This window comes from Melanostigma gelatinosum (genome assembly GCF_949748355.1).
Source record: "Melanostigma gelatinosum genome assembly, chromosome: 10".
NCBI lineage: Eukaryota > Metazoa > Chordata > Actinopteri > Perciformes > Zoarcidae > Melanostigma > Melanostigma gelatinosum.
Genome location: NC_136643.1, coordinates 22248265 through 22267338, shown reverse-complemented (window position 1 = coordinate 22267338; position 19074 = coordinate 22248265). Strand labels below are relative to the sequence as shown.

General features: G+C 40.3%; 3 protein-coding genes across 3 annotated transcripts; all 3 read left to right on the top strand.

The window, feature by feature from the left end:
- Positions 1 to 1973: 1973 nt before the first annotated feature.
- On the top strand, positions 1974 to 2891 carry LOC306783765 (olfactory receptor 10K1-like; the record flags this gene model as incomplete). The annotated part of the gene is made up of 1 exon (XM_079277567.1): positions 1974 to 2891. One exon carries the CDS (start codon positions 1974 to 1976, stop codon positions 2889 to 2891), a length of 918 nt encoding a protein of 305 aa, XP_079133693.1.
- A 3879-nt stretch (positions 2892 to 6770) lies between these two features.
- On the top strand, positions 6771 to 7688 carry LOC306783327 (olfactory receptor 10K2-like; the record flags this gene model as incomplete). The annotated part of the gene is made up of 1 exon (XM_079276924.1): positions 6771 to 7688. The coding sequence occupies one exon, from the start codon at positions 6771 to 6773 to the stop codon at positions 7686 to 7688; it is 918 nt and encodes a 305-aa protein (XP_079133050.1).
- A 5497-nt stretch (positions 7689 to 13185) lies between these two features.
- LOC306783851 (olfactory receptor 11A1-like) lies at positions 13186 to 14103 on the top strand (the record flags this gene model as incomplete). The annotated part of the gene is made up of 1 exon (XM_079277669.1): positions 13186 to 14103. One exon carries the CDS (start codon positions 13186 to 13188, stop codon positions 14101 to 14103), a length of 918 nt encoding a protein of 305 aa, XP_079133795.1.
- Between the last annotated feature and the right edge of the window lie 4971 nt (positions 14104 to 19074).

Genomic DNA, 19074 nt, shown 5'->3' with positions numbered 1-19074 from the left:
GGCTTCATCCTGTATCATGCCTCTATGACTCATCTCTTGCGACAGTCTTTTCCTATTTTCTGCCAAGTCATCCTGACAAAACACTTTTATCGCAGCTCCGGTTACACAGGACATTTGTTAAACACTTATTACAATTGTTAAATCACTCTACTTAGTACACATTTGCTTATAAAATGATTATTGATCTCATCCTTCATCATTATTGTGCTTTGTGTCTTTTCTTCTCAACCATCATTATTTCCCCATCCCTTGAAGCAAACACCCTGCTTACTTCCTCTTTCTCCGTACTTTCTACACTCAGACTGCACTATACTCAGATACACTTATTATTATTATCAGGTTTACATTTGTTAAATCACTCTATCTATTAAACATTTGTTATGTAACGATCATACACTTTATCTTTCGATTACACTTTAACTATTGATTTCTGAGTATATGCTTTTTATATCCTGACCTTCTCCTGATCGTGTATGCATGTTTTGGAGGCAGCTCTGTGGGCTCAAATCTTCTTGACACAGTGCAGCTTGTTTTAAGTAGAGCTTTTATCCAATCAGATTTCACCTCTGTGTCTCTAGGTAAGAACAGAGGCCCGAGGCCTGCAGACTCGCAAGTGAATCCCTTTGCAGATTAAAGTACATGGGGACGATATTGTTGATTGTCATAGTGTTCAACCAATCAGATCTTTAGTTTGACATGTTGGGCGTATTCTTTGATGTGTCAGAGCCTGCTAGCTGGCCCAAAAGTACGTCAGCATTACGTGCAGCTCAGTTTTCCGGAGCAGCTCTGCAGTGAGGTACAGCGTGTGCTGTGATTGGTCAGTGCACGAGCACGTGACTATTGTGAAATGAAACTTAAAGTAGCCAGCAAAGCTTGGTCGGAGTAGTGAGAGTTCAAATTGAAAGACATGGAAGAAATTATGACATTTTTTGCATTTTGCTTGGTGTAATTATTTTTTTTTTTACCTCGCTTTGTTTTTTTAAACATTCAATGGCGGAGAAACGGATTTGTGAGTTGGGATTTAACCGTGGGATTAAACTCTTTGTCAACAAAGAAAGGAGGATGGAGTTTGTCTTTAAGTGAACAGCATTTGGTCAGTCAACTGCGTTTGTTTTTTTACATCTAATATCTGAATGGCCCGTGCCCTCGAGTGTGTAGCAGAATGCATGTTGCTGCTGTTGTTTTCCCGTTAAGCTAGTTTAGCGTAGCCTCCCAGAACACGTGCGGTCCCTCAGCTGTTTTTTATTTTTTGTTCCGGTCAGAGGTCACACAGCCCTTTGTCTCCTACGTGAGCGCAGAAAACATTATATTTCCTACAATTTAAGCTGTGGCGCCATCATCAGGTTATTAAGAGATGTTTCAGCTGCAGGACAGCAGTGAAGGCCCAGGTATAAAATTCAGGGCCCGCAACTGGTCTGCCATGACATACTTGTGTCACACACCAAAGACACGGCTACTCACGGTCTAAAACAGGTGAAATTGTCCTACGGTGTGGTTCACTGGTAAAAAACACCAGGGGCAAACTTTACCGTTCTGCAGCAACCTGAGCTTGGGACGCACAACTAAAAAGGCCCGAAACAGCTTTATGTTTATTATGATGTTTAGATATACTACTTGATGGAACATTAACTACAAACACCACAAGTACTCCAACAAAACAATAAATGCACAAGCACATACAGCTTGAATGTTGTTGTGAATAGATGATGCCATAAAAAACATCTATGACTTCATGTCTCTGGAATCAAGTTGTTTACCGAGCTCATTCTTTGGAGAGTTTAATGAGATCCATGGAGGGAGAAATAGTCTGATAAAGACATCCCACCGACTCACACAGATCCCTTTCCAGTTCCTGTGTTTGCTGGATCACACCAGAGCACATCAAGGTCAGGTACTGAAGACTGAATAAGACAATCTAGTGCTGGTTACATGAGCTTTATTGTTTTGTTATCATCTCTTTTGATATATCAATGATGGATAATAGATTAAATGTGACATATATAACTTTTGATGGGCATGTGGAAGTGCACATCTATAGATATCTTTATTTTGTGATCATGTTTACAGTGTATATGTTAATAATTAGCAGTAATTTCACTGTTGTGAGCATCATAGTGATTCACAAATCCCTCCATGAGCCAATGTACATTTTCATTGCAGCTTTGTTAATCAACTCTGTTCTTTTCAGCACTGTTAACTACCCAAAGCTTTTGATTGACTTTTTATCAGAGAAACAGATCATATCTTATTCAGCCTGTCTCTTCCAGTGGTTTAGTTATTATTGTCTAGTCGGTTCAGAGTTCTTCCTGTTGTCGGTCATGGCCTATGATCGATATGTGTCTATATGTAACCCTCTGCAATATTCAACCATCATGAGAAAAAACACTGTTCGTATGTTCCTGATTTTTGCTTGGATTCTGCCTGCTTGTGAGGTTTCAGTACCAATATCACTGAGTGCTAAAAAAGAAATCTGTAAGTTTCATTTGAAAGGAATACTTTGCAACAGCACAGTTCTCAAACTTCACTGTGTGAGTTCAAGACTGCTTCATATTTATGGCTTGGTAGTTTTTGTGAGTGCTGCACTTCTCCCTGTGCTCTTCATACTTTTTACATACACCAGGATACTTGTAATATCCTATCGATGTAGAGGAGTCAGGAGAAAAGCTGCACAGACCTGTTTACCCCATCTGCTGGTTCTAATCAACTTTTCCTGTTTAACTGCATATGATGTACTTCTTGGACGACTGGAAGTTGATTTTCCCAAAATTGTACATTTGATAATGACTTTACAAGTCACAACATATCATTCTCTTTTTAATCCAATTATTTATGGACTAAAAATGAGAGGGATTTATGAACACCTGAAGAGGCTCTTCTGTAAAAGGGTCTAATGTATTCACACTGATAACTGTTGTCCAGTCATCGTTTTGTGTCATAATAACACAGAGATGTGTTAACTTTGAACATTTAAAGACTTGTTTCTAATATAATAACTCACAGAGAATCTTCCACTTCAACAATGTAATGATAAGTACTGAGCAATTCACTGCCGTTTTTCAAAAACCCTGAAGGTAATGGTTAAGTCTAACAGATAACCACGACTTAATCATACATTTTACAGTTTGATTTTAGTTACCGGTGATGACATGACCATTTTCTTCAAGTGTATTGCTTAAGTTCATAATAGCCCTCAAACAAGCATAAGATCAGATGAGATAAGCCTTTATCAACTCCATCTTGAGTAAATAATCACATTTATAAAAACCTCAAATTTTTTATGATCTTAAAAGTACTGCTGAAAATATGTTATATATTATATTTGACTGTTTCTAAGTTGTAATTGTCAGCTGGAATATTTTGAAAAAGCTCTATCATGTACACACCATTGTGATATCCAAGTCTTTACTTGTGCATTATTTCATCCATTATGGATACAAGATAATCGCATAACATTGACTACACATTAATATTTCTATGTGTGGTGAATTCTTCACGAGAGGTAAACAGAGTGGATTCAATTTGATACTTCCAGTGTTTTTAACCCTCTTCTAATGTTTATGACTGTGTAGTAGTAAAACAGACAACTCTCCAAAAATGCTATGCCTAGACCAAAGATCTTCAACAGGGGGTCCGCGAAATCTTTGTTTGATTTGACAATTTAAAAAAAATAATAAGAATTTTCTTTTTCTCTAAACATGAATCTGTCCATTGTTTTAATAGTTCAGTATTGTATGAAAGATAACAGGTATGTTTATGCATGGCAGTGGCACTAATAGGCCATCACTCATTTTTGTTTCCACATTTATGTTTAAAATGAAAACATCAATCTGAATAGCTTGTATGCATGATTATCATGCAATTGACCAACAATGTTGATATTGGCATTGGTATCAGCTGACAAGGTGTGTTTATAAATGTCAGTGGCACGGCCCCCCTACTCACTGTACCTTGCACATGTTTAAAATAAAAACATGAATATATGAACCTGTGTATTATTTGAATAGCTTAGTATTGAATGCACAATAAAGAGGTATGTTTATACATGGTCCTAGGCCCATTTAATATAAAACACAATTTTATACAATATATATAGTGGGGGGGGGGGGGGTCCCTGCTCCATCTCTCTATCAGTTTGGGGGTCCTTGGCCTGAAAAACGTTGAAGACCCCTGGCCTAGACGCATGACTATGCAGACATGATCCATTTACAGTTGAATGACCTTCATAACAAAAAAAAAAAGCTGTGATCACAAGTACATGGATGATGCACTGAGTGGGGGCCAGCTCCCTGAATGGGTGGAGAAGTCCTGAGGGAAAGATGAGAACAAGATAGGAAGAAAAGAGTCTCTAAAAAGTCTGATCCCTTGCTCTCTAAACAGACATTCTTCCGACCTGTATCCATTCGTGTCTGTGCTTTTGGTGACCAAGCCTTTTTGTGACTTTTGCCTTTTTATTTTCAGTTTGGATGTTTCTCACTCCCTAGTGGAGTTGTCTTTGGTTTCTATTTTTGCTTGCTTGATGCCCAGTAAAGAGCCTTGCAATTCACCTCAACTTGTGTCCTGTGTCTAAGTCTCCGCCTGAGTCTCTGATCCACTCCTAATCCCACACAGTAAACCGTGAACCGTCACAGTATAATCCGACCATGACAGACTCAGCAGACCACCCTTTTGTGCACAGCGCACTATACCAATTGGACCCACTTAGGGAGATATGCTGGGCCAGAGGGGGCCTCCAGCGCCGCTGAGCTTCCAGCGGGCTGGCCTTGAGCTCGAGCTCAGTCGCCTATTCGCCCCTGAGAAAGAGAGACATGGGAGGAAGGGTCAATTCCCCGTTCCCTCTGGGCCGCAGTTTTCCCCAGCTCCCTGTGTCCAGTGTTGGGCCAGGGGAGAACCTCTGAGCATCCAGAGGGCTAACCTGGAACTAAGCCGCCCTGTCACCCCTAAGAAGAAGCAGAGGAAGGGTCAGACTCCCATTCCCGCTGGGCCGCAGCGATTCCCCGTTCCCGTCTCCACTGGGCTGCAGCTTACCCCGTCTCCGCTGGGCCGCAGCTTTCCCCCGTCTCCGCTGGGCCGCAGCTAACTCCAGCTCCCCGTGTCCTGTCGGCGGTCCGACCGACTCCAGCTCCCCGTGTCCTGTCGGCGATCCAGCCGACTCCAGCTGTCGCCTCCGTGCCGCTCCCGGCCGCTGCCATCTCCGAGCCGCAGCCACTCCCAGTTCCGGCCGTTGCCTCCGCTGGGCCTCAAATTACTTCAGTTCCCCGTATCCTATAGGCGGTCCGACCGACTCCAGCTCCCCGTGTGTGGACTGTGGTCCGGCCGACTCCAGCCGTCGCCTCAGAGCCGCAGCTATCCCCGGACCCGGTCGCCGCCGCCTCAGAGCAGAAGCTATCCCCGGACCCGGCAGCCGCCGCCTCAGAGCAGCAGTGACCTCCAGCTCCGGCCGGCGCAGCCTCCGAGCAGCAGCGACCTCCAGCTCCGGCCGCCGCAGTCGCCTCCGAGCCGCAGCCTCTCTCGGACTTGATATGAGGTATCGTAGAGCTCTGGGTGAACACAGACGGCTACAGTATTTATTTCCTGATTCAACAACGGCAGCACGTCACTGATAACAGGGGGAGCAACTCAACGCTGCTGATAGGCTATCGCGCTGGGGCGTAACGCGTATATTTCGGCGAACTTCAAAAATTTCAACTCGCGTGTTTGAGGCGATTTGGTGTTTGACACAAATTTGCGTCAATCGCGTCAATCGCGCCGCGGATTTGCGTCAATCGCGCCGCGACATCGCAAATTCGCATCACTCCAGTCTCATCGCGTCTGTGCATAGACTTTGTATGTAATCTACTCGCGTGAATAATTCGCGCCGTGTTTGTTGTGAATGCAGCATCAGACTGAAATCCTGTGATGATCAGATATGACCACTAGTCGGCGCTGTTAAGGGGGCTTGATGTGATGGGGATAATGTCACGGGAGAAGAAGAGGAGTGAGAGAGTGTGATTTTGACTTGGTGCGATTCCGTGGAAAGTTGACAAAAGTTATGAGGAAAACCCAAAACGTGTTGGACTGATTAATTCCCGATCATATACCCACGACGCTTACACTGGTGCACGTTCAAAACATGTCTGTTCAGAATGAGCTGAATCCTTGGCCTGTGGTGTTGCTGCTTTCAGCTTTCTCAAAACAGCTGAACACTGTGCTTCCTTGAGTCCAGAGAAATACGTCTGCCATGACATACTTGTGTCACACACCAAAGACACGGCTACTCACGGTCTAAAACAGGTGAAATTGGCCTACGGTGTGGTTCACTGGTAAAAAAACACCAGGGGCAAACTTTACCGTTCTGCAGCAACCTGAGCTTGGGAGGCACAACTAAAAAGGCCCCAAACAGCTTTAGGTTTCTTATGATGTTTAGATATACTGCTTGATGGAACATTAACTACAAACACCACAAGTGCTCCAACAAAACAATAAATGCACAAGCACATACAGCTTGAATGTTGTTGTGACTAGATGATGCCATAAAAAACATCTATGACTTCATGTCTCTGGAATCAAGTTGTTTACCGAGCTCATTCTTTGGAGAGTTGAATGAGATCCATGGAGGGAGAAATAGTCTGATAAAGACATCCCACCGACTCACACAGATCCCTTTCCAGTTCCTGTGTTTGCTGGATCACACCAGAGCATATCAAGGTCAGGTACTGAAGACTGAATAAGACAATCTAGTGCTGGTTACATGAGCTTTATTGTTTTTTATCATCTCTTTTGATATATCAATGATGGATAATAGATTTAATGTGACATATATAACTTTTGATGGGCATGTAGAAGTGCACAAATATAGATACCTTTATTTTGTGATGATGTTTACAGTGTATATTTTAATAATTAGCAGTAATTTCACTATTGTGAGCATCATAGTGATTCACAAATCCCTCCATGAGCCAATGTACATTTTCATTGCAGCTTTGTTAATCAACTCTGTTCTTTTCAGCACTGTTATCTACCCAAAGCTTTTGATTGACTTTTTATCAGAGAAACAGATCATATCTTATCCAGCCTGTCTCTTCCAGTGGTTTAGTTATTATTCTCTAGGTTGTTCAGAGTTCTTCCTGTTGTTGGTCATGGCCTATGATAGATATGTGTCTATATGTAACCCTCTGCAATATTCAATCATCATGAGAAAAACAACTGTTAATATGTTCCTGATTGTTGCTTGGATTCTGCCTGCTTGTCAGATTTCAGTAACAATGTCACTGAGTGCTAAAAAAGAAATCTGTAAGTTTCATTTGAAAGGAATACATTGCAACAGCACAGTTCTCAAACTTCACTGTGTGAGTTCAAGACTGCTTAATATTTATGGCTTGGTTGGTTTTGCGAGTGATGTACTTTTCCCTGTGCTCTTCATACTTTTTACATACACCAAGATACTTGTAATATCCTATCGATGTAGAGGAGTCAGGAGAAAAGCTGCACAGACCTGTTTACCCCATCTGCTGGTTCTAATTAACTTTTCCTGTTTAAGTGCATATGATGTACTTCTTGCTCGACTGGAAGTTGATTTTCCCAAAATTGTACGTTTGATAATGACTTTGCAAATGATAATATATCAACCTCTTTTTAATCCAATCATTTATGGACTAAAAATGAAAGGAATTTATGAACACCTTAAGAGGCTCTTCTGTAAAAGGGTCTAATGTATTTACACTGATAACTGTTGTCCTGTCATCGTTTTGTGTCATAATAATGTAAAGTTGTGATAACTTTGAACATTTGAAGACGTGTTTCTAATATAACTCACAGAGAATCTTCCACTTCAACAATGTAATGATAAGTACTGAGCAATTCACTGCAGTTTTTAAAAAAACCAAAAGGTAATGGTGAAGTCTAACAGATAATCACAACTTAATCATACATTTTACAGTTTTGATTTTAGTTACCGTTGATGACATGACCATTGTCTTCAAGTGTGTTGCTAAAGTTTATAATAGCCCTCAAATAAGCATAAGCTCAGATGAGATACGCCTTTATCAATCCCTGGAGGGGAATCCAGTGTTTTAGCAGCACAATACAGAAAGAAATACAGATAAGAGAAGTAAAAATAAATATTATAATATAGTACGTGGTGGAGTGAGTTGTGATCGGGCAGTGGTTGTTATGTTACGGAGGAAGGTGGGGGTTGTGATGAAATGAATGCATGTAAATATTTTAAATGAACAACCTTGAAAGCAAGAGTATGTTTCTGATTCGGCAGTGCATGTAACTAAAATTGTAGTTTTGTGCCCTGAGAGACGTGTTTGTTTTTAATTTGATGGTAAAAATAAACGACTAAACCCACTGTTGTTTCTGTCAAGTTATTACTTCATCATTATTACTCCATCTTGAGTAAATAATTTCATTCATAAAAAAGTCCAATTGTCATATGTAGGCTAGACTCAAAAACTGTCAAATTTCAATGATGTTAAAAAGTACTGCTGAAAATATGTTTCGTATTATATTTGACTGTTTATAATCTGTAGTTGTCAGCTGGAATATTTTTGAAAAAGCCCTATCATGTACACACCATTGTGATATCAAAGTCTTTACTTGTGGGTTATTTCATCCATCATAAAATACAAAAATAATCATATAACATTGACTACACATTGATGTTTCTATGTGGTGAATTTTTCAAGAGGATGGTAAACAGAGTGGATTCAAGCTGATACTTTCAGTTTTTTAACCCTCTTCTAATGTTTATGACTGTGTAGTAGTAAAACAGACAACTCTCCTAAAATACTATGCCTAGACACATGACTATGCAGACATGATGATTCATTTACAGTTTAATTACCTCCATTATAAAAAAAAAGCTGTGATCAAAACTACATGGATGATGCACTGAGTGGGGGCCAGCTCCCTGAACTGGTGGAGAAGTCCTGAGGGAAAGATGAGAACAAGATCGGAAGAAAAGAGTCTCTAATTACAAAGTCTGATCCCTTCTCCTCTAAACAGACATTCCTCCAACCTGTATCCATCAGGATGTGGACTCTGGAGCATCCCTTCACAGGAAAACTCATAGTGAAGTTAGGGCTCAATCAATTAGAGATATATTTTAGAAAAGTTGCAGTTTTGTTTTCATCAAGCTGAGATTCCTCTGTACATGCACTGCTTTACTGTCACCACCCGGTGCCAGCCAACACCAGGACAATAACTGATGAATTCAACTCTTTCAGTCAGTGTTCTTGCAGCATGCACAGTGTGGGTTTGAATCATCGTCAATTCATATTCGGAAAGTCCATAAAACGTTGCATACGTCATTTTCTCTTGCATGCAAATTACTGATATAAAAAGTGTGAAGCTGCTTCCACAGTGTTTTAAGTGTTTCCAGAACATCTGAGTTTCTGGGCTTAGTCGTTACTCGGGATGCCCTCAAGAAAAAAAAGGTGAACCGGTTCTAGATTTGTGAAACCCGGAGTATTGATAATGTCTGGAGTTAACGGTTCTACTATCAACACATTAAAAGTTAGGGAGTGAGATCTCCAGAAAATAGCAGCATCACAAACCTCCTCTCTCTGTCTCTGTGTCTTTGCACGAGGGCCAGAGTCGTGCTTTACTCTGACACACACACACCGACTCCGGCTCAGTACAGCGTGAGACACACATCATGGCAGAGACAACAAAAAGATTGGAAGTGTGGCTACATTTTACTGGAGTAGATGCTGATATCTCTGTCGAAAAAGCAAAAAAAAAACCCAATTAATTAAGGGAGTTAATTCCAACAATTTGGCGAGCAGCTGTCCATCCTCGTCCACTGCAGGTTACGTTAGCGATGCCACGTGGAGTTTGCCAATATCAATAGGCTAATATATGGAAGCTAATTGTTTAGCTGCAAATTTATGTTCAAGACTTTGGAGCTTTTTGTTTTGCTGCTCACTAAAGACTATTTTTATTCATACAAGAATAATGAAAAGATGTTGAGTGTTATATTAATGAATTGTCTTTTTTTCTCACGAAAGAATCAAAGAAGAACCAATGAGGAACCTAAAACCGATAAGCAGCATCAAGTATATATGAGTACGATCGTATATGTTCCTAGTATCGTAACATTTGATTTGGCGTTATTTGATCAGCTATGTTGTCCTCGTTCTTATGTCTATTTCTGTGTTAGTACATTGACAGCAAGTCAGAAACCCGAGTCAAATTCTTTATCTGTGGACACATACTTGGCAAATAAAGCTGATTCTGATTCTGATGAAGGCTTGGACAGGCTGGAGTATTTACAGGACCTGGTTTCAAATCAGCCAAAAGATCTCTAGCATCCTTTCTGGCTTCAAAGGCAATGAGAAAAGTAAGCAGTCATACCTGGAAAACAAGTAAAGAGGCAGGCAGGGAAGTAGAGGAGCGCATGTGGGTTTGGTAGTCAGGAGACTGGGTCTGGTGGGAAAACACTGAAGACTACTCCTGGTGAGACTGGGAATGGCAGCATCTGAAATGAGAGGTGAGTTACTAACAAGGCAGTTAGAAATGTACAATGAAAGAAATAAAAAGTAAAAAGCTAGCAGATGCTGCGACACCCACATTCACTTTTATTCTTATTTCGGAAAAAAAGCAGAATCAAACAATACAACTCTCAGAAATGATTTCATCAAATACTTCAATCAGTAGCACTCACTTATCCGGGGTTTTGTTTGTGTTTAATATTACGTTTTGTTAAATAAATATTGAAATCAAAACACATATGTATTGTTTATGCATGTCCTGTCGTGGTAATCTCTCTGTCTCCCTCTCTCCAGCTTATACTCTAATCAGCTGATTACTGGCGTCACTCTTGAGCTCAACAACCAGATTCTGCCACGATCTCCCTGAGCCAATCACACCGTTGCTGTCAAATTTCAAAACTGCTCTCCTCTCTGCTGCTGTCAGTTGTCATTTCATCATCATCATCATTTCTTCATCCCATCGATGGATCAGCAGCAGTTCCCTTCACCACCACCACCAGGGTCTAGACTTTACGGGGAATATTAGTGATCACAGCATCATTACCCCCTTTAAAATACTACATCACTGTGGAGCAGTGGCGGCTGGTGGAAAATGTTCTAGGTAGGGCCATCCTATCAATTTCAGCAAACATCCCAGTGTGATTTAATGCAAAACAATTAAAGTATCAAACACGCATTACTACTTTGCAGTTACATTTTTAACATTTATTCCAACACGAAAAAAAGCAGTAAATAACACTTATATAATATAATATAACATGTTAATTTATTGAGATGCCCCTATGGACCTTGTTATAGGAGGTAAAGATCAGGAGAAGTAAACATGAAGTGTAATTATGAATACTGATGTTAAATTAAGCTATGACGAGTTTTCACTGTTAATTTTACATCTCTATTACATGTTGATGCCTCCATGACCAAGTTAAGCAGATGAGACTGAGGACAACTATGTAGAAGAAAAGATGTTCACTTTGTCTAATATGTAGCTTGAAAGAGTTCTCATGTGTGTCCTGGTGTTCTCATGTGTCCTTACTTCCTCATCCCTCACTCTCTAACTGTCCGTGATGGATCCGTCCCCGTTGTTTTAAAAAGCTAAATAAGTGATTAGCATGACATCATCCAGCTCGCCAAACCTGTCTGGTGAACAGCTAGTACAGAAGCTTCGCATGTACTGCTTCCCTTTCCCGCGAGTCTGCTGTCTGATTGTGGAGTCAGGCTGATCTGATATCAGCTCTTTGGCTGCAGAATCTCTGCCAAAGTTCTCCTCTCAAACGAGAGTTGGAGGAGTAATGCTCGCCTGTAGAGACTTCTCCTGACGAGAACGCCCAGCTGAATCTATTTGAGGGCGCTGATTGGCTAAATTGTATGTCACTCATTTATATATTTAATCAGAAATTGGCGAAACTGCTTCATAGACCCGCCTCTTTTGGGCCAAAACGATTAGGCCCCCCAAGCTGCGCGTTCTGAGACGTGGCTTGCACACAGGCAGAGAGCACGAGCAGACGAGCACACAGGCGGAGAGGACGAGCAGGAAAAGCATATATTTTGCGCAGATATCATATTTTACACATATTACTGGATACATTCCATAGTTCAAAAACACAAATATTCACAATTTGTATAATTTACGATTATTATAATTTTTTTTTTTGTGTGGCTCAAGGTGGGGCCAGGCCCCATGGCCCTCTATTGGCCAGCCGCCACTGCTGTGGAGTATAATCTCTTCACTATTCATCTCACCATGCATGTGTAATAAATATTGTTTTACTCTAAGTGAATTATCTCCTGATTGAAATAGTTTTAGTCTTACGAGTGTAAGACTGAAATCCTGTGATGATCAGATGATCAGAGTCCAGCCACACAGCGATGCTCTGTTTCACCAGATAGGGCTCGGACTAATGTTTGTCCTGTGACTCGAGGAGCTGCCACTACCATAACAGATGTGGGAGACAATACTGCCACAGGTTCTTCCAGTGAACTGTCTCCGGTAGTGCTGCCTTTTGATGGCGTAAGGACCAAGTCCGGCCGCTGTGTGCATCGCCCAGTACGTTATGGAACTGTTGTATGAACTTTTGCTTGTTCTTGCTGGTGTTGCTGCTTTCAGCTGTCTCAAAAGAGCTGATCACTGTGCTTCCTTGAGTCCAAAGAAATACGTCTGCGATGATGTACTTGTGTCACACACCAAAGACACGGCTACTCACGGTCTAAAACAGGTGAAATTGTCCTACGGTGTGGTTCACTGGTAAAAAACACCAGGGGCAAACTTTACCGTTCTGCAGCAACCTGAGCTTGGGAGGCACAACTAAAAAGGCCCCAAACTGCTTTATGTTTATTATGATGTTTAGATATACTGCTTGATGGAACATGAACTACAAACACCACAAGTGCTCCAACAAAACAATAAATGCACAAACACATACAGCTTGAATGTTGTTGTGAATAGATGATGCCATAAAAAACATCTATGACTTCATGTCTCTAGAATCAAGTTGTTTGCCGAGCTCATTCTTTGGAGAGTTTAATGAGATCCATGGAGGGAGAAATAGTCTGATAAAGACATCCCACCGACTCACACAGATCCCTTTCCAGTTCCTGTGTTTGCTGGATCACACCAGAGCACATCAAGGTCAGGTACTGAAGACTGAATAAGACAATCTAGTGCTGGTTACATGAGCTTTATTGTTTTGTTATCATCTCTTTTGACATATCAATGATGGATAATAGATTAAATGTGACATATATAACTTTTGGTGGGCATGTAGAAGTGCACAAATATAGATATCTTTATTTTGTGATCATGTTTACAGTGTATATGTTAATAATTAGCAGTAATTTCACTATCGTGAGCATCATAGTGATTCACAAATCCCTCCATGAGCCAATGTACATTTTCATTGCAGCTTTGTTAATCAACTCTGTTCTTTTCAGCACTGCTATCTACCCAAAGCTTTTGATTGACTTTTTATCAGAGAAACAGATCATATCTTATTCAGCCTGTCTCTTCCAGTGGTTTAGTTATTATTCTCTAGTCAGTTCAGAGTTCTTCCTGTTGTCGGTCATGGCCTATGATAGATATGTGTCTATATGTAACCCTCTGCAATATTCAATCATCATGAGAAAAACAACTGTTAATATGTTCCTGATCTTTGCTTGGATTCTGCCTGCTTGTCAGGTTTCAGTAACAATATTACTGAGTGCTAAAAAAGAAATCTGTAAATTTCATTTGAAAGGAATACTTTGCAACAGCACAGTTCTCAAACTTCACTGTGTGAGTTCAAGACTGCTTAATATTTATGGCTTGGTTGTTTTTGCGAGTGCTGTACTTTCCCCTGTGCTCTTCATACTTTTTACATACACCAGGATACTTGTAATATCCTATCGATGTAAAGGAGTCAGGAGAAAAGCTGCACAGACCTGTTTACCCCATCTGCTGGTTCTAATCAACTTTTCCTGTTTAACTGCATATGATGTACTTCTTGCTCGACTGGAAGTTGATTTTCCCAAAATTGTACGTTTGATAATGACTTTGCAAATGATAATATATCATCCTCTTTTTAATCCAATCATTTATGGACTAAAAATGAGAGGAATTTATGAACACCTGAAGCGGCTCTTCTGTAAAAGGGTCTAATGTATTCACACTGATATCTGTTGTCCAGTCATCGTTTTGTGTCATAATAACGCAGAGATGTGATAACTTTGACCATTTGAAGACGTGTTTCTAATATAATAACTCACAGAGAATCTTCCACTTCAACAATGTAATGATAAGAACTGAGCAATTCACTGCAGTTTTTCAAAAACCCAAAGGTAATGGTTACGTCTAACAGATAACCACGACTTAATCATACATTTTACAGTTTTGATTGTAGTTACCGTTGATGACATGACTATTGTCTTCAAGTGTGTTGCTAAAGTTTATAATAGCCCTCAAATAAGCATAAGATCAGATGAGATACGCCTTTATCAATCCCTGGAGGGGAATCCAGTGTTTTAGCAGCACAATACAGAAAGAAATACAGATAAGAGAAGTAAAAATAAATATTATAATATAGTACGTGGTGGAGTGAGTTGTGATCGGGCAGTGGTTGTTATGTTACGGAGGAGGGTGGGGGTTGTGATGAAATGAATGCATGTAAAGATTTTAAATGATCAACCTTGAAAGCATGAGTATGTTTCTGATTCGGCAGTGCATGTAACTACAATTGTAGTTTTGTGCCCTGAGAGACGTGTTTGTTTTTAATTTGATGGTAAAAATAAACGACTAAACCCACTGTTGTTTCTGTCAAGTTATTACTTCATCATTATTACTCAATCCTGAGTAAATAATCAAATTCGTAAAAAAGTCCAATTGTCATATGTAGGCTAGACTCAAAAACTGTCAAATTTGAATCATGTTAAAAAGTACTGCTGAAAATATGTTTCGTATTATATTTGACTGTTTATAATCTGTAGTTGTCAGCTGGAATATTTTTGAAAAAGCCCTATCATGTACACACCATTGTGATATCAAAGTCTTTACTTGTGGGTTATTTCATCCATCATAAAATACAAAAATAATCATATAACATTGACTACACATTGATGTTTCTATGTGTGGTGAATTTTTCAAGAGGATGGTAAACAGAGTGGATTCAAGCTGATACTTTCAGTTTTTTAACCCTCTTCTCATGTTTATGACTGTGTAGTAGTAAAACAGACAACTCTCCTAAAATAATATGCCTAGACACATGACTATGCAGACATGATGATTAATTTACAGTTTAATTACCTCCATTATAAAAAAAAGCTGTGATCAAAACTACATGGATGATGCACTGAGTGGGGGCCAGCTCCCTGAACTGGTGGAGAAGTCCTGAGGGAAAGATGAGAACAAGATAGGAAGAAAAGAGTCTCTAATTACAAAGTCTGGTCCCTTGTCCTCTAAACAGACATTCCTCCAACCTGTATCCATCAGGATGTGGACTCTGGAGCATCCCTTCACAGGAAAACTCATAGTGAAGTTAGGGCTCAATCAATTAGAGATATATTTTAGAAAAGTTGCAGTTTTGTTTTCATCAAGCTGAGATTCCTCTGTACATGCACTGCTTTACTGTCACCACCCGGTGCCAGCCAACACCAGGACAATAACTGATGAATTCAACTCGTTCAGTCAGTGTTCTTGAAGCATGCACAGTGTGGGTTTGAATCATCTTCAATTCAAATACGGAAAGTCTATGAAACGTTGCATACGTAATTTTCTCTTCCATGCAAAATACTGATATAAAAAGTGTGAAGCTGCTTCCACAGTGTTTTAAGTGTTTCCAGAACATCTGAGTTTCTGGGCTTAGTCGTTACTCGGGATGCCCTCGAGAAAAAAAAGTGGAACCGGTTCTAGATTTGTGAAACCCGGAGTATTGATAATGTCTGGAGTTAACGGTTCTACTATCAACACATTAAAAGTTAGGGAGTGAGATCTCCAGAAAATAGCAGCATCACAAACCTCCTCTCTCTGTCTCTGTGTCTTTGCACGAGGGCCAGAGTCGTGCTTTACTCTGACACACTCACACCGACTCCGCTCAGTACAGCGTGAGACACACATCATGGCAGAGACAACAAAAAGATTGGAAGTGTGGCTACATTTTACTGGAGTAGATGCTGATATCTCTGTCGAAAAAGCAAAAAAAACCCAATTAATTAAGGGAGTTAATTCCAACTATTTGGCGAGCAGCCGTCCATCCTCGTCCACTGCAGGTTACGTTTGCGATGCCACGTGGAGTTTGCCAATATCAATTGGCTAATATATGGAAGCTAATTGTTTAGCTGCAAATTTATGTTCAAGACTTTGGAGCTTTTTGTTTTGCTGCTCACTTAAGACTATTTTTATTCATACAAGAATAATGAAACGATGTTGAGTGTTATATTAATTAATTGTCTTTTTTTCTCACAAAACAATCAAAGAAGAACCAATGAGGAACCTAAAACCGATAAGCAGCATCAAGTATATATGAGTACTATCGTATATGTTACTAGTATAGTAACATTTGATTTGGCGTTATTTGATCAGCTCTGTTGTCCTCGTTCTTATGTCTATTTCTGTGTCAGTACATTGACAGCAAGTCAGAAACCCGAGTCAAATTCTTTATCTGTGGACACATACTTGGCAAATAAAGCTGATTCTGATTCTGATGAAGGCTTGGACAGGCTGGAGTATTTACAGGACCTGGTTTCAAATCAGCCAAAAGATCTCTAGCATCCTTTCTGGCTTCAAAGGCAATGAGAAAAGTAAGCAGTCATACCTGGAAAACAAGTAAAGAGGCAGGCAGGGAAGTGCATGTGGGTTTGGTAGTCAGGAGACTGGGTCTGGTGGGAAAACACTGAAGACTACTCCTGGTGAGACTGGGAATGGCAGCATCTGAAATGAGAGGTGAGTTACTAACAAGGCAGTTAGAAATGTACAATGAAAGAAATAAAAAGTAAAAAGCTAGCAGATGCTGCGACACCCACATTCACTTTTATTCTTATTTCGGAAAAAAAGCAGAATCAAACAATACAACTCTCAGAAATGATTTCATCAAATACTTCAATCAGTAGCACTCACTTATAGCGGGGTTTTGTTTGTGTTTAATATTACGTTTTGTTAAATAAATATTGAAATCAAAACACATATGTATTGTTTATGCATGTCCTGTCGTGGTAATCTCTCTGTCTCCCTCTCTCTCCAGCTTATACTCTAATCAGCTGATTACTGGCGTCACTCTTGAGCTCAACAACCAGATTCTGCCACGATCTCCCTGAGCCAATCACATCGTTGCTGTCAAATTTCAAAACTGCTCTCCTCTCTGCTGCTGTCAGTTGTCATTTCATCATCATCATCATTTCTTCATCCCATCGATGGATCAGCAGCAGTTCCCTTCACCACCACCACCAGGGTCTAGACTTTACGGGGAATATTAGTGATCACAGCATCATTACCCCCTTTAAAATACTACATCACTGTGGAGCAGTGGCGGCTGGTGGAAAATGTTCTAGGTAGGGCCATCCTATCAATTTCAGCAAACATCCCAGTGTGATTTAATGCAAAACAATTAAAGTATCAAACACGCATTACTACTTTGCAGTTCAATTTTTAACATTTATTCCAACACAAAAAAAGCAGTAAATAACACTTATATAATATAATATAACATGTTGATTTATTGAGATGCCCCTATGGACCTTGTTATAGGAGGTAAAGATCAGGAGAAGTAAACATGAAGTGTAATTATGAATACTGATGTTAAATTAAACTATGATGAGTTTTCACTGTTAATTTAACATCTCTATTACATGTTGATGCCTCCATGACCAAGTTAAGCAGATGAGACTGAGGACAACTATGTAGAAGAAAAGATGTTCACTTTGTCTAATATGTAGCTTGAAAGAGTTCTCATGTGTGTCCTGGTGTTCTCATGTGTCCTTACTTCCTCATCCCTCACTGTCTAACTGTCCGTGCTGGATCCGTCCCCGTTGTTTTAAAAAGCTAAATAAGTGATTAGCATGACGTCATCCAGCTGGTCAAACCTGTCTGGTGAACAGCTAGTACAGAAGCTTCGCATGTACTGCTTCCCTTTCCCGCGAGTCTGCTGACTGATTGTGGAGTCAGGCTGATCTGATATCAGCTCTTTGGCTGCAGAATCTCCGCCAAAGTTCTCCTCTCAAACGAGAGTTGGAGGAGTAATGCTCGCCTGTAGAGACTTCTCCTGACGAGAACGCCCAGCTGAATCTATTTGAGGGCGCTGATTGGCTAAATTGTATGTCACTCATTTATATATTTAATCAGAAATTGGCGAAACTGCTTCATAGACCCGCCTCTTTTGGGCCAAAACGATTAGGCCCCCCAAGCTGCGCGTTCTGAGACGTGTCTTGCACACAGGCGGAGAGCACGAGCAGAGAGCACACAGGCGGAGAGGACGAGCAGGAAAAGCATGTATTTTGCGCAGATATCATATTTTACACATATTACTGGATACATTCCATAGTTCAAAAACACAAATATTCACAATTTGTATAATTTATGATGATTATAATTTTTGTTTTTGTGTGGCTCAAGGTGGGGCCAGGCCCCATGGCCCTCTATTGGCCAGCCTCCACTGCTGTGGAGTATAATCTCTTCACTGTTCATCTCACCATGCATGTTTACCGTTCTGCAGCAACCTGAGCTTGGGACGCACAACTAAAAAGGCCCGAAACAGCTTTATGTTTATTATGATGTTTAGATATACTGCTTGATGGATCATTAACTACAAACACCACAAGTGCTCCAACAAAACAATAAATGCACAAACACATACAGCTTGAATGTTGTTGTGAATAGATGATGCCATAAAAAACATCTATGACTTCATGTCTCTAGAATCAAGTTGTTCACCGAGCTCATTCTTTGGAGAGTTTAATGAGATCCATGGAGGGAGAAATAGTCTGATAAAGACATCCCACCGACTCACACAGATCCCTTTCCAGTTCCTGTGTTTGCTGGATCACACCAGAGCACATCAAGGTCAGGTACTGAAGACTGAATAAGACAATCTAGTGCTGGTTACATGAGCTTTATTGTTTTGTTATCATCTCTTTTGATATATCA